At 41.8% G+C, this 15,438-nt stretch overlaps 1 protein-coding gene across 3 annotated transcripts in view; it reads right to left on the reverse strand.

The window, feature by feature from the left end:
- prkd2 (protein kinase D2) overlaps positions 1-10,111 on the reverse strand; it is a 30,862-nt gene extending 20,751 nt beyond the window's left edge. For all 3 annotated transcript variants that reach the window (XM_053872196.1, XM_053872195.1, XM_053872197.1), the window contains exon 1: positions 9,745-10,111. In XM_053872196.1, coding sequence (XP_053728171.1) covers positions 9,745-10,095 — 351 coding nt within the window. In that variant the 5' untranslated portion in view covers positions 10,096-10,111. The remainder of the gene's footprint in view (positions 1-9,744) is intronic.
- Positions 10,112-15,438: the final 5,327 nt, after the last annotated feature.

Genomic DNA, 15,438 nt, shown 5'->3' on the forward strand with positions numbered 1-15,438 from the left:
ACATGTTAGAGGACAAAATTGTATGATAAATGTGACCCATAAACACCTGAAATCGACTCATAAATCATCAATAACTGCTTTTTCACAAGCATCCTATCATCCACTGGTGTGTACCACACTTGGTTAAAGCCACATCAGGCTCGAAAGCACTGACTTGGCAATGCAATGCAATGCATTACACTCAACAGAGGACTTTTTCAATGCAATGAAAAGTTGAAAAAGCGAACCAAGTTGGATCCACTTCCAAAGGTCTGCTTCGCTTTGACTTATGATACAGCACAACATACACTTCCATTATTTTTTGAAGAAATTATTCAATAAACTCAAAATGAGTGAGTGAAGAGAGGTGATCTGCTTAGCCTTTGTTTCTTGCCCTCAGCTAGCTGAGCTAACACAAGTAGCATTACAATGTGCTACTTGCGACCCAGGATATCACATGCTTTGATTCAGATTAGATTAGATCTTATTCATTCAAACTTTCCGGTCTGAAAATGCCATGAACACAGCAACATGACTCGAGCAATTACGTCGAAAGTGATTGCACATCTTGAGACTGCCATTCAGGTCATTCGCCGCATCTTGGCTTATTCCAAGACACAGAGTTGGTGGCTTTTCTTTCACTTTGGAAATGAAAAAAATCACGAACAATGAGAGCTAGCAACAGCGCAGCAGGAAAAACTGTTCAGTTGCTTTAAAAGCCCACAATGCATTGTGTTTTTCCACTGCATGACATCACCAAAAAAAACTCCCCTCACCCTTACCTCAAAACCCATTATGCACTACAACAGTTGAAGCTTCAGTTAACTCATAGGAATCCGTTTGAGAAGTTGAACTTGAATCGTAAAAATAGCAGATCACCCGTACGTATGTACCAATAATTGAGTTAACCTCTGGTCTATGACCCACAAGTTTCATCAGTTTTTCAAGCTTTTTGTATTTATTTATTTATATTTCCACAGTAGCGCTGAGCAAATTCACTATGGAACGAGGCGGGAAGCTCTGTGTTTGGTTTCAAGACGCAATGGGTTCCATTGGCCCAAAGGCTTTCTGTTAGTAAGAAAAAGAAGAGCATCGTATAACCAGCTTGACGAAACCCTGTTAGCCACACAAGCAGGCGTGTGTGTTACAAGTGTCTTCATAGCTATACTACCTCCGCTCTGAACACAGCTAAATGCACCGTGATGTCATGTGTGTTCTTCTATTACAAAGCCCCTCCATTGTAAGCGATCAGCTCATGTAATGACATCAGAAAAAAGTCCCGATAATGAAACGTGACACCAACTGGCCCCAAAAGCACACAAATAAACATCAGTGGCTTCAAGGCCAGAAATAGAAAAACGTCATGCACTCCACCGACATGTAACACGTTTGCACAAACGTGAATAGACATCTTTTAATAGGTGGACTTGTGGACTTTGCTCTTGTGCTAGCGCTCCAGCTTGTCAGTTGTACTGATTATATTCTTTGTCTTTTGAGACGTTTTTGCTATTTTCCCAATTGTCTCTAGGTGGAAAAAACATAATTTACTAAAATCCCTTTCAACCCAACCTTGAGTTTGACTCAAATAATCCAAGATTCCTCAACCTGAGAAATAAAATCTTAACTCTAGAAGAAGCTACTTGGCTTTGAAACATTTTTAAATCCACATTTCTTAGGTGAATGACTGAAGCATAACGACTTAAAGGGTTAAATCACAAACCAAAAAGTTCAATAATTGATTCGTCTTTGAATGTTCATAATCCTGACTTTAATTTGGATTTAATAAAACATAATTTTCAACGTAAACCGCCTTCAGTCTGTACTTTACCAAAATTACACAGCGCTAATCGCTAAAACAGTTTTGTTTAATGAGATCGTTCGGAGCTGATTCTTCCTAAGCCAAAACTCAAATATTGAAATCTTGTGTTTATCCACTGAGGTAAGTCTGAGTTATTGCCCATGCAAACCACATATCCGGAACCAAGTCTGACATGGGCCAAGATATCTTCCTTCCAAATCTCAAACGGAGACTTGTCCCAGCGACAAATATTCTCAGTGAGATCAGGCACCGGTCGCCTGCCAGTGCTTCCCCAAATTATCTTTAGATCCTGCGAAAGTCCTCCTATCTAACAAATGAGGAAACTCAAACGTGACACAAGATCTAAATTTATCCTTTAAGACAAAACAGTTCATTTAATGCAGCCATTATTTCTTGTCCTGTTTACAAGCGACCTTATCTTCCTCTCCTCGCTGGCATTCAAACTCTTCAAATAACATTTATCTCCGACGTGAAGCTGGAATAACACCCCTCTCACCAAACCAATGCCAAATTGGATTACATTGAAAATCGCTGGATTAGAATCATAAGATCTCAGAAAAGGAGAAAGAATGTATTAAAGTCTGAGCGGCCGAATGAGGTCGAGGAAGAAATGAAAGCAAGAATTCGAGACCTTAAACGCACATGACTGAAGGGGAGACAAACAGAATAATAAATCAAGTGGTCAGTTTGTAATTTACTCCACTGGACATCTATATAAAGAGACGGGACGTTTCCATCATTGTTGAGTTGGAGATAGGCCAAGCTCCTGTCTCAGGGGCCAAATCCAGCCCACCCTGTCATTTCATGAGGCCTCCATTCAATAATTCAACCCATGAGTGCGTCAATACTTAGGAAAGTCGGGGGGGGGGGGATAAAATTAGTTTTTCTGTGATGCATTGCCTGCTAACTATCCTGTACTGTGATATAATGTAATATATTGACAGGAGCAAGATGAAATACACCAACCGTTTTTACAGCTTCTTTACAATCATGACGCAGAAATTACAAACATCAACGCAGCTGAAGGACAAACATTTGAGGTAATACAATTAAAAGACAATAAATCAGGACTTTGGTCACAAACCCAAGCACCCTGGCCATGAGCAGGATCATCTGTTCCAGGCCTTATTTTGAATTTGAACTTACAGTTCTGCTTCCAGTTTAACTCTTCCTTACAGCGAGTTATTGTGGAGCAGCTTCTTAACCCTGGGCATGTAGTAACTTGTGTATATATCGAGTGTTGCCAGGGCGTCAATACATTTCGGTGACAGACAGTGAAACAGTCGCCTGTATATTGGGTCTCAGATGTCTATCAGACCGACAGATCTGCTGTTTGGTGTAAGTGGATTTGGATAAACAAATGTCCCCGCATGGTCCACACACGCACACACTCAGACATGGTCATGCAAAGCTGCTCCGCTAACAAACAAAGCAACACACACACACACACACTAGTGTAAGAAGAAGAGGTTGTTGTTGTTAGCTGAACTGATAGAAAACGGCGCAGACGTCACGGCAGCAGGATCAATCAAGATCAATTACTGCAATTTCCGGACCATAGAGCGCAGCAAAATATTAGCCCCACCCACTAAATTTAAGAAGGAAATTAGATCTAGTCTATCCATAACTCGCATCGGTCCATAAGCCGTGGGTGCAGTGGTGGTGTCTGCGCTGTAGAGAGGAAAACTAGTTTGGAAAACGGGCTCCAGCATGGAGACTGACTCATGAAACAAACTGGGCAATGTTCTGAACTGGAATTGTCAACTCCTCACATCTTTCATTGACATTAAATCGCTGTGTGGCCATCTACATTAAACATTTAAATAAAATAATTAACAATGAATTAAAATTAAAATAAATTTCGCGATACAAAAAAAAGGATTCTGGAGTTTGTCCAAGCACCACCCTCATTTCCTCTCTAAAGTAGCTTGTGAGGGAAAAATAAACAGAGGAGGGGTAAAGAGGGTAGTGTGGGGAGAGTGTCTTAAATAGAGAGGGAATGTGCTACTGTTTTCACATATTTTTGACTCACTGACAAATGTTTGGAATGATAAGCTGTGCGTGTTTAACAAGCGATGTTGAGAAAGGCACTTAACTCACGCCACTGAGCCACTATTGCATTGCTTTTCACAATGTGTTTGGGTGGATTACATGTGCTGGAGTGAGGTAAACAGGAGGATGTGTGTGTGATCCCATTCTCAGGGCCAACCCGCTCCTCTAGGGAGCAAGATTTAAAAAAAAAAAAAACAAAAAACACACAGCCCTTCCACAACGGAGGTGGAAACAATGGTGAGGGCAGGGGCTGCGCTCTCAGTGATGGGTGTGTGTTTGTGTGTTTTTACAGACTTAGCATTTGATCTGGCTGCAAAGACTGGCAGCGTTTACGTACATTAGCTGAACGGCTTGTTGGAATTATGCCGTTTTACACTCTTAATAAATGGACAACACAAGTGAATAGCCGCTAAAACAAAATGTACAGTTCAGTCTAGCTCATTCATATTTATATGCATCCTGTGTTGTCCGTTATTAAACCTCCTGTTTCGTCTAAAACGCATTCGACTGGCACAACAAAACAGTTAGGGCCTTTTAATAGGGCCTCTAATGAGTCAACTTTATTGGATGAGGCAGCACACAAATGTGCTGTGGCTCTGCTCACATGAGTCACTTGCCTTGACTAACGCTCCTCTATTTCCAACATGACAGGCCTTGAAAGGAACTAGCGTGTAGTCACTTGCGCTGCTGACTTACTCACGCACGTCGAACACACCCAGTGACGTTGGTATAAACGGGCCCACAGCTCGTCCGTGGCGAACTCTACGAAGACGATGGGATAAGACAAAAAGGAAGAGGCGCACCTCTCCGTAATCATGGAGCTTGATCTGACCTGCATACAACAACACGGCTCACATTGTTATTGTTGCGTTTTCCTCCGGTCTGCACTCAACTATGTTATTGCTTCAGCTCTTCAGAGAATCAAACTTTTGGAATCAGGCATATTGGTTTCTAAAATGACGTACTTCATTACTTCATTTGGACCTTCTGTTTGATACCTGATCTGGAGAATCACTTGAGATGTCAACAGTTTTAAGCTCCCATGTCGCATCCGTGATACATTTTAGTGAATAGCCCTTTAAATATATATACATTTTTCATTTTTATTTTTTTTTAAGATAATCCATCAACAGGATTAAAATCTTTGACCCTCATGACCCGGGTTAAATTGTCAGAGGCCATAAAATGATTTGACGTTGTACATTGAGACTGAGTAATATTGTCATTCTGAACGGTTAAGGAAGGAAATGAGTTGTACAGATATCCCAGAAACAAAGTCTGGGAACTCTCAACCACCCTCATTGGAAGGATAACTCTAAAGCGGTGGACCAGAAATTGTAAAGCACAAAGGAAGATAAGGTCAAGTCTGTGAGGAAGTTGACCACAGGTGACCGGAGATAAGCTGAGGAAGCGAAGGATTTGAAGGGGAAGCAAGGGAGAGCATGTTTCTAATGGTAACCAGGGAAACTTGAGTGTGATTTACATTGTGAGTGAAATGTCAGTGGAAATATGAGTGAGAACAGTAGCAGTTCCTCAGAGAAGTGCAGTGGTGCGGTAAGTGGGTTGAGGGCGGTGGTCCAGTCCGGCGCCGCTGCCCTCTTGCTGAGTCGTCAGTATGGCTATAGATGTCACATGACAATGCAGCCAAAGAAAAAGTCAGATTTTCAAAAAACAAAAGAGAAGAGTCAGAAGCCAAAGAGAGGAAAGAAGGCGAGTGGAAAAAGTATTCTTAACTATCTGAGGCAGCAGTGGTTGCTATGCAAATGGATGTGGCAGCTCAGAACATGCTGTTTTCTATGCTCTGCATTGAAAGCTTGTTAACTAAAAAGTCTTTATTGTTTTTCACTCACAGTGGCTAATGTATATATTCATTCAAATATTAAATTCAGATAAATTCATTAAGTTGAAGATGAACATTTAAGAGTGTTATGTAAGGCAGCAGCAACAGTGCTGCATCATGACTGGACGGTCACTTTCCTGACTCCTCCAGAAGTTCTCCCCACAGATGTGTGTGTGTGTGGGGTGTGGAGGGTGCGAGTTGTAGACTGCAGCCAGGCATCTCCATTACTAGGTGTCCAAATGTGTGTCAGGGTTTGAGGGAAAATAAGGGCGGAGGGACAAATTGGGCCAGTTGTGGAGAGGATATTAAATAAGGGGCGCCAGCATCCAGAGCAAAGACTCGGCTAAAGAATCACATGGAAAACTGAGTCAATGGAACAGACGGAGGGTGAATAAACAGGGCTGCTATGACTCACCCTTTCTGGGAGTGATGGCAGTGGGCGGGGGTGTGCGGGACAAAACGGGCCCTCACTACACCTCAAAACACACACCAGTGCAGCCATTCATGCGTGCACACACACACAGGCCAAGGCACTTGGCTGGAGCAGGACAGGCCGTCTATTGTCCCAGTCTCCTACCTAAAGCCACAGCCTCTGAGCAAGGCAGGATTTAAGCCTTCAGGGGATTTCAGGATTTCTGAGAGTGTGACTGCTTTAGAAAAGCTTGGGAATAATCAGCCTGTCTTTTGTCTTTGCAAGAACCAATGAGTGTGTTTGAAAGCTTATTTTGAAAAGAAGCTTTATTTATTTATTTATTTTGCATCACAACACTGTCATACATACAAGGTTAAAACCACCAGCATCTGAGTCGCCATGGACAAGAAATGCTTCCGTTTCGGGCAGAAACCTTGTGTGCACCAGACTAAAGGCAATAAGGAAAAGTGAGTCTGCCGTGTGATTTACTTTTCAATCAATGCTATTTATCCCCTATAAGCTGCTATTTACACATGACTTTCCAACGTTTTTGAAGCTTGTATATTTATGAGCTTTAACTCAACTTTTCTGAATGTAATTTAATCATGGGTAGCAGGTTACTTTTACTAGAAGAGAGAGACATGAGTGAATGATGGATACTAGCTTTGCTGCTGCAAGACTTTTCTGTACTCATCTCCTCTGCAGAACACAATATTTAGCTGGAGTTACAACATACGATGAAGCACTGACAACAAAAATGAACAGTAGTACAAAGGTTAATATGAGATTTAATATCTGTTTATTTATAAGTAGTTTGGTTACAATTTGAATGAGTTACTCTGAGGGAGAAGGACAATAATGCTTAGCACACGATTCCTTTATAAGTATGACTGATAATATTATATTATAAGGAATGTTAAATCCACTCACATAAATGTACCGCCTCAGTAGATAAAATTATGTAACCTGATTTTCTCTCTTTTGTCTTAGTGCTGTCAGGATCACAGCTGTGATAATGGGGGGCCGAAATTATATCAGTTCCAGAAAAATTAATAAATAAATCATAGATTAATTGTCAAGAAATAAATAAATAAATATTGGGAGAGTTGATAGTAAACATTTCTCTAGGAAATAAATGAATAAAAAATGTATCATGAGGAAGAAGTCGTCTTGAAGATTGTTAAAAGGAATGAGGAGAAATAGCAGGCGAAGAAGAGAACGCAGACAGGATGACTGATAGGAATGATGTGCGACAGGAGCGTGAAAGCAAGTTTCATATTCAATAACTCAGGCAAAAATAGGCAGTGGTGATAATGGATTTCAAACCTCAGTCAATGGCATCAGATGAAGTCAGACTGCAGCGTCAATAAACAGACTTTCAAACGCGTCTTTTAGAAACCAGTCCAGCCATGACATCCCCATCCATGTCAGCTGAGCAGCGCAAGCATGCGCTATGTCATGTTTCTGTTGGAGTGAGTCATGATCTGATAATAGCATCACTGTTTGATATTCTTAGCTTATTTCACTCTGCTACCTCTTTCTCACTTAACTCACTTTAACTGTGTAACACCCGGTGTCATATGTGGGTGGAGGCTGAGGGTGCTTTCATTCTCAAGGTTATCTTGTGGATTTGTTCTAGATCAGCTTTGGACTGCACTTTAATTCGCCACTGCTGATGGACCAAGAGTGTGGAGCATCTGACGGCGAAAGTTAGCGTGCGACTTGAAACAAGAACGCACTGCGTGCGTTGATGTTTACTGAAAAGATGTTTATCATGACGCATATTTACAGTACAAAAACTGCTGTTGGGCATATTTGGTTCCTGCAGGTGTTTCTTAAGTTGAAGCTCTCAGCATTTCCTGTCACAGAGAAGAAGCAGCAGCCTTTCAGTTCATGAAAGCACTTTCACCAACACGGGTTTGTTCTCGGAGCATGAAGATTAGAGAGTAGGATTCAGATTGAATTACAATGGAATAGGATTTGCATTAGGTGGAGGTGGACTGAGTTGCACAGAATCATGGTTTCACTCAAACCACAGTTAAAATCAACCAGAACCACAATCAGACCAGAAGGTCAAGAGAAAGACAGTTGGCCTCTCACTAGCATCGCAGCCCAGGTCCACTCCCTCCACAGTACCACCTCAACTGCCCTGCTCTGTTCAGGAGCTGGTGTAATATACTTTGCCTTAATATTACACACATCAAGTTAAAACCATGTCACCACTATCTCAAAGACTAGTTGTCGGCATTTGACGTGTACACGTCATACTTGTAAATAGTAAATGTTTTTATAGCGTAAAATGAAACGAAACATTTGAATTGCTCAGAACATCGAGTGAATGGTTTGTTGTCCCGATGGTCCTAGGACCTCAGCAGCTGGCGAATATTCACAGAATAGTCCTGATCCTTGAACCAACACGTCACAAGTACCCTGCATTCAGAAGAAAAATGGAGTATTCCTGGGGTTGCAACGCCCCTCATCGCTGCTGTCTGGAAGCAATTCTAAGTCCCGTATATCCTAAACTTCCAAGGAGGTACTCTAACCTGGTCGCACACGTAAAAATGTCGAGGGTTAGCTTGAGTTGTAGTCGCTGTTGTTGAGCTAAATACAGTAAATGAAGAAACCACTTGTGCCAATAGGGGAGATGCTTGACCTTAGTGTGACGATAGATGTCACGACCACAACACAAGCAGGACACATCAAGAGTATAACTTTATGACAAAGTAGGTCTGTCAATAGGTCAAAATCTTTGAGTTACATTTAGAACATATAAAAATAAGTGAAAGTCATTTGTGATTAATCACAAGTTAACTCTGCCAGAAGATGAAAAATGATTGTATCCTGACAGCAATAAGATGCCAGAGTGTGAGGGCCATCTAGAGCACAGGGATGTCTCGCGGGTGTATGGCTGAGCTGAACAGTGACCCCCAAATGCCTCCCTGCTGGTGCTGAGTCTGCCACAACAAAGGCTTATTGAACTGAAAGGACTGCGCCAGAAGAAAAATGAACGCATTCCATACAGTCATGTTCTGACGCTTGTTTAAACATTAGCAGCCTTTTGCACGCATCCCTTGATATTTACACAACAACAACAAAGCAGACTGAAGAGAAAAACAAACAGGAAATGTGGGACAAGTCAGAGAACACATTGATAAGAAAAGGAGTGTAAAACTGCAGTTCCTTAGTATCCAGAGCCAAAGTGGGGCGTGAGAGTGGGCAACGTCGGTGGGATTCTGCCTCTAATAGAATCAATACACATATCTAAGTTTGTACTCTGTGAGCCATGATATAAGAAAGGGCTCTTCACACAGGGATCTAACAAAAGTAAAGCTTGGCTCAGTTGGAGTTGATGAAAGAACTTCATTGGCAGAAGTTATGTAAAAATATATGTAGAATTTTGTGTCCCAAAGTTTCACAGTCCGCTCATAGAAGGTCTGTTTGTGTGACTCATCACGGAGCCTCAGGGACCTTCAAGACTCATCTATAAAGATAGAGCCCAAAGACATTCTTCCATTTTCCTGGGCAAATTAGCAAGTGATGTTTGACAAACACAGCAGATAGTAGCAGGCTCAACAAGACCACAGGATAAGATAAAAAAAAACAAAGAGCTCTGAAAAGGAGCAAAGTTTGGTGTAGTCCTACCTTGGTGTCCACGATGGAGCAGGCCATCTGTTTGACGTAGGCCAGGTCGGCGGTCTGAGGCATCAGGACCGACTCTCTTGTCAGGCCGATCTGGATCATAAAAGAGACCCCGGACGGAGTTGGAGGCAGCGAAGGCACCACAGTCCCTCCGGCTGCCTGCATCAGCCCAAAGTCCATGACGGGAAAGCCCGTCTGAGCAGACATGGCCGGCATAGTGTTGGCGGTTCCCGGCTGCATGAAGGTGCCTATGGACAGGGAGTCGGCCCCTGTAGGGAAGAAGACCGGGACCATGGACCCTGCGGACATGCACGGACTGGCGTTGGCCATGTAGAGTCCTGGTGTGCTGAGCATGCACGGCCACTAAACACACCCGGGGGCAGTCGGCTCTTCTCACAAGACCCTCATTCAAACAGCCCTCAGCAGAGTGGGCTCCCAAGTCCTCAAAGTCCACCCGACTCCCGATGGATCAAACAGCCTTCCAGGAAGTGGCGTCCTTTTCTGTCTCTCCTGTCGTCGGCAGGCTCCTTTTCAGTCCTGGTATGACAAGCATGAGAGAAGTGTGTGAGACTTTGAAGAAAACACAGCGAGAGAGGCGGGGGTGCTGGCTTCCTCTCCTGCGTCCCCCCCCCCCTCCTTCCTCACCGCTCCGGTCCAAGGACGTCGCTGTGCAGTGGAGAAAGTCCAAGCTTGATTAGGGAACTTCCTGCGAAGGGAGGAAACTCACAACTTTGTTGTTGCCCGTCTTGAGGTTGAGCTACAAAATGGCCTCCATAAACAGGAAACTGTGAGAATGAAGGAGAGCTGCGCTCCTTTTTACGAGTCTGTTTCAGTTTCAACCCCAGTTCTGTCTCTCAGTGAGAGAGAGAGGCAGTCGGGACCTCCCCAGGCACCTCCCTCCTCTGTTATCTATTATAAAGAAGGAGGAAGTGCGGTGACTGACAGTGTGGACTTATCCCTCCTCCTTCTCTTCCTTCCTCGGGAGTTATTTATTCTCTCACTCCTTCCCCTGAATTGTGACCACAGATCCCCTTACACCGCCTCAGGGAGGTGAGCGTAACCCTCCCACCTTCTGCTCATGTCTCCTTCCTGCGCTGCCTACTATTTACTGGGTTTTAAACCCAAAACTGAAACTGGGTTTCCCCCTGTTTGTCATTGATCAGGGTTTCATTTTATTTATTCATTGCATTTGTGTTCTATTGTATTATTGTCAAAATGTAGAACTTGCAATAAGGTTACAGTTAGTATGTTTAAATGTGTTTAAAAAAAATAAGGTAAAAAAAAATCATTTGGTGGCCAAAAATAATTTTAATCCATATGTGAGGGGAAATGTGCTCATACAAAAATCCAATTTTGTTTTTTTCAATGGAAAATTACGGATAAATTGTAGAATAATTCATAAATAAATATGATCACCATTTTCAATTTCTTTGTCTTTCGGCATTTCCCATTGATAATATGGAAGATAATTAATTAATATAAACAATAAATAGAAAGCAAAAGAAGTATCCACTGACTATTATTAGTCAGTAGTTACAAGAGAAAAAATGAGAAAATCAATAAAAATTGGGGATGGAGGGGTTAGCGAAACAATAAAAAGAAATAAGTTAAATAAATAAGTACTTTATTACACATTCTCCATCTGAACTAAACGCACGCCGAAATGAAGTTGAATTCACCGCAACTGGTGACCTTTTCCCTCCATGAACCAAAATACTTTCTGCCACCACAAGAGGGCAGTGCTTGGTGGCATTTTCAAGGTTTTGGGTTGCACCCACACAGTTGACTAGGTTCCCAAGAACTTGCCGAGAATGGTCATTAGACACGCCATCATTCACAAAGGAATGAGGAAATAATCGTGACAAAAATAAACACAATTAAAGGAGATATAATTATTGCCGTTTCAACATTTATTTTGATGTATTTTCCTGATTTACTCCTCTGTGGAATGTTTCCATTTTTTAGTTAAATCCATTTCCACCACTTATTTCAAATGATTCCCCTCCTAATATTATAATATAATAATCTTATACAGAAGGAAACCTGGTTTTGTGATATGAATTCACAAACGAGTTTACAAAGTACAATCTTGAATTCTACAGATTTAATGTGATACATAAGTCACTCCCGTTCTTCTTATAGGCTGCGTTTGAGTGGCATCCCTCGTTTCCCATCCAATATTCCTGCCACACTTTCCCATGTTCTCACTGACACGAGCAAATGAAGTCAACTACGCCTGCATGACAAGTATAACCAGTCAAGACAGAAAGAAAAGCACAGGCTTCTGTCTTTAAACAGGTGAAATGCTAAGTGAGTTTCAATTTCAGGAGTGGAAAAGCTGCCAACTCGCCTCTTTATCTCGTGCTTTATCTTGTGTATCCGTGTGTATTTAACATGGAGAACAATGACGATGAGTACCTGGAGCAGTTGTGTCCCCACACCTTACTTATAGAATGATCTCAGTCACACACGTACTTTGACATAAAAGCTGTTAAAAGCATATAAACAATCTGTATACAGTAGATGAATGTGAAAGTTCGGATCATTTTCATTGAACGTACATTAAACGTCATTAAATGCACGTTTTCAGTCTTCTCAATAATATTGTAAGCAACAATGTCTTTTTTTCCGCTAAAGTCAATCCTAATCTCTGAGTTTGAGTCAAAAGTTGATGAAAAACGGGTTACGCGACTGGATTTTTCTCCAACTGGACTCACCGTCACTCGCTCTTGGAACAACCGCGCATCCATTCCAGGACTGACGGCGGCGGCGGCCTGTGCTTTGTGTTTCGATACTCTGGGAATCACATTCGAAGCAGTTTATAGTCATTACTTTACATTTCTAAGACCAAAAGAAACGTGTCACGTCTTCGTAACTGCGCCAACTGAGCACACACACTGTTGGCGACCAAATGAATGCAGCAACAGTTGTTTACAATAGCAAGTAGCAAAGTGGCTAAGTGATGCTAATGATTAGCCTTCTGCTAACCACAGCTACAAACCACGACTGCAGTTCTATAGTTTCAGTCTCTCCAACGAAGTATTACTGTAGTACTCACACCGTCATTGAATTAGGGGGGAAATAAGATTTCCGCGGGCGTCTGGTGCGAATGTCTCATACCTGACAGGGATGTTGGCATGAGCTTGGGAGTCAATCGCTTTTTAAGTTACCTACAGAACGTGAAACGTACTGTACAAAATGTCACGTTTAGAAACTGCATTTAATTTCATTGGATACAGTCACCACCGTCGGCCTCTATTGTAGCAATTGATACCTCAAGTAGGGAAAAAGGAAACGAGTCGGGTTTTACTGTACAAAATCATGTTTTTTTTCCGTCTTCCTTATTGACACACAACAGTGGACCCATGAAACAAAAGGGAGCAGTCATTCGATACAAGCTAGAGTACAGTTCAAAAATATATCATACAGCAAAAATAATAGAAGCAGGTCTCTTATCCCTTATCATGAGAGTTGGATTACAGCTTAATATGATGTACAAAATATCACACAGTGATAAATTGCTAATAAAAAAATAAAACGAAAAGTCGAGTCCTTTACCTTGGCCTCTGACTGTTGTTGTTTTTTACCAAGCCTTTTGTCATTTTGCGTGTTTTTCTTGAATAGTTTTACCCTTTTTTTTCTTACATTGTCATTTTCAATCACAAGCAATGTCTATGCCTAGCAAGGAAGAATGACTCACGCGTGATACTACAGTATTTTTTTTACATCTTATTTTAAAACAAAGAGGAAAAAAAAAATATCGAGGAGACATGGACATTTACAGAACCAAATGGCGTCGTCATGTACAACCTGTTTTGGTTTGATAGAAGTATCACACTGATTTGTCTTTATTTTGAGGGGGGAAAACACTCAAAAGACGGTTCATTATCAGCATCCACTTTTAGACGTAGTGCAGAAGAAGAAGGTCTTGTGTGGCATACGGCAATAAACAATTTAACAGGGGATATTGGATGCGTTCCTTAGGGACAGTTACAGCGCAAAGTCCCGTTATGATATTGAGGATATAAAAGTGGGAGGCTGAAGACTCTTAATATTAAACGCTGTGGGGAGGTCACTTTGATTGCACTTTTGAGTTGAAAATATATGCAAAATGAAAGATGAATCAATGATATTAAGTCAGTTCACCTTGTCTAATCTAAATCTTTTTTTTTTTAACTGAGCTGATTTTCAATACTGGCAGTCACCAAATAACACTCCGTGAAAGCAGCCCAAAGAGCTTTTGTAATCCAACCAAACTGAAAGAAAGGACCACTAAACGTGTATTTTGAAAAACAATATGCATTGAACGACAATCTCCTGTTCTAAAGCATAATAATTTCAGCAAAAGACAGACGACAGAATCTCCAAATGTTTGCTTAGTGTAGTCACTTATCTAGTGACAAAGACTGTCATGTTTTTCACATCCATTGTAAGAGCTGGCTAAACTAGGTTCTTTTCAATATACAGAAGATCTTTCTTCTTTCTGCTTTGGTGTTGTTTTTTTTAAGTCTCAAAGGTGGAATAAGTTCATTCAAGTTGAATAAGTGATTGTTAAAAAAAGAAAAAGACTGAAAAATAAAAATGTTTCTGGGGAACAGAAAAGTTGAAGATTCCTTTTTACATGCAGATGCTAAATCAGTTTGAGGGGGGGTAAAAAAAAAAGTCGTCTCCCATACACTTGTTTTCAATATTTTTCGCTCATCAGCCGCCCCACTTTTAATATCTCCAATGGTTTGGCGTGTACGGTGATATTTGCTCACACACGTGACATGGGGCCGACTAATCCACATGTACTTTCACTATAATTAAAACACTGGCCCATCTTGTCAGATTATCTTTCCTGATCTGAGAAGACAAAAGTGGCAGTCATTATAAGTGAGTCCGCCCCCAGAGACAGGTCTCTCTTCATGCACCGCTGGACACATGCTCCACTCCATTAGCGGTCGAGCTAAATGTGCAGCGCATGCACGTTCGAGAAGCGGGACCCTCGCCATGGCAACGACATAAAAGGTAACATCATATAAATACAGAAGAAATGAGCACAGATCGGAAGTGACTTCTCTCTGAGGGCCGGTTCTCGACTCTACATCTGTACACTCGTCTGAAATGCTAACAACCGTGTTTTGCCTCCCTCCGGTGAGAAACTGATTCATCGTGAGCCGCTGTGACACGCCGTCGGAAATGTTCGTGACTCACCATCACACAACTCAGGTCCCTGAATCCAACACGAGACTTTGACAAAGTCTTCGGTAGCACCATGATTTTAGCTAGTGCATACACACACACACACACACACACACACACACACACACACACACACACAGATCTGTACAGAAACAAGCAGCAAATGATGCTGTAAACTTAAGAGACCGATGGTCGACTGGCTACCTTTGCTCTCATGGCATCTACGATCAGCTAGTAGTGTGGGACTGTGTGAATATGTGGAGACACTTGTGCAGCAGGCGGAGAATGGCGGGATCACTGCGACGTTTACATTAAAGCTATTTCTCAACACGCTGCACTGCTCATGTGCAGGCCCTCCTAACATTGTGTACTCTCTTCCAACAGTCTTTGGAATGTCGTACCACAAACCCCCAAATTGATGTCAGCTTCTCCTCTCCGCCACAAGATACGAAACACACAAAAAAAATATTTGTGCATCTCCAACAGAGGTTCTCCTTACGGCTCAAGACGTGT

This window comes from Synchiropus splendidus, chromosome 8 (genome assembly GCF_027744825.2).
Source record: "Synchiropus splendidus isolate RoL2022-P1 chromosome 8, RoL_Sspl_1.0, whole genome shotgun sequence".
NCBI lineage: Eukaryota > Metazoa > Chordata > Actinopteri > Syngnathiformes > Callionymidae > Synchiropus > Synchiropus splendidus.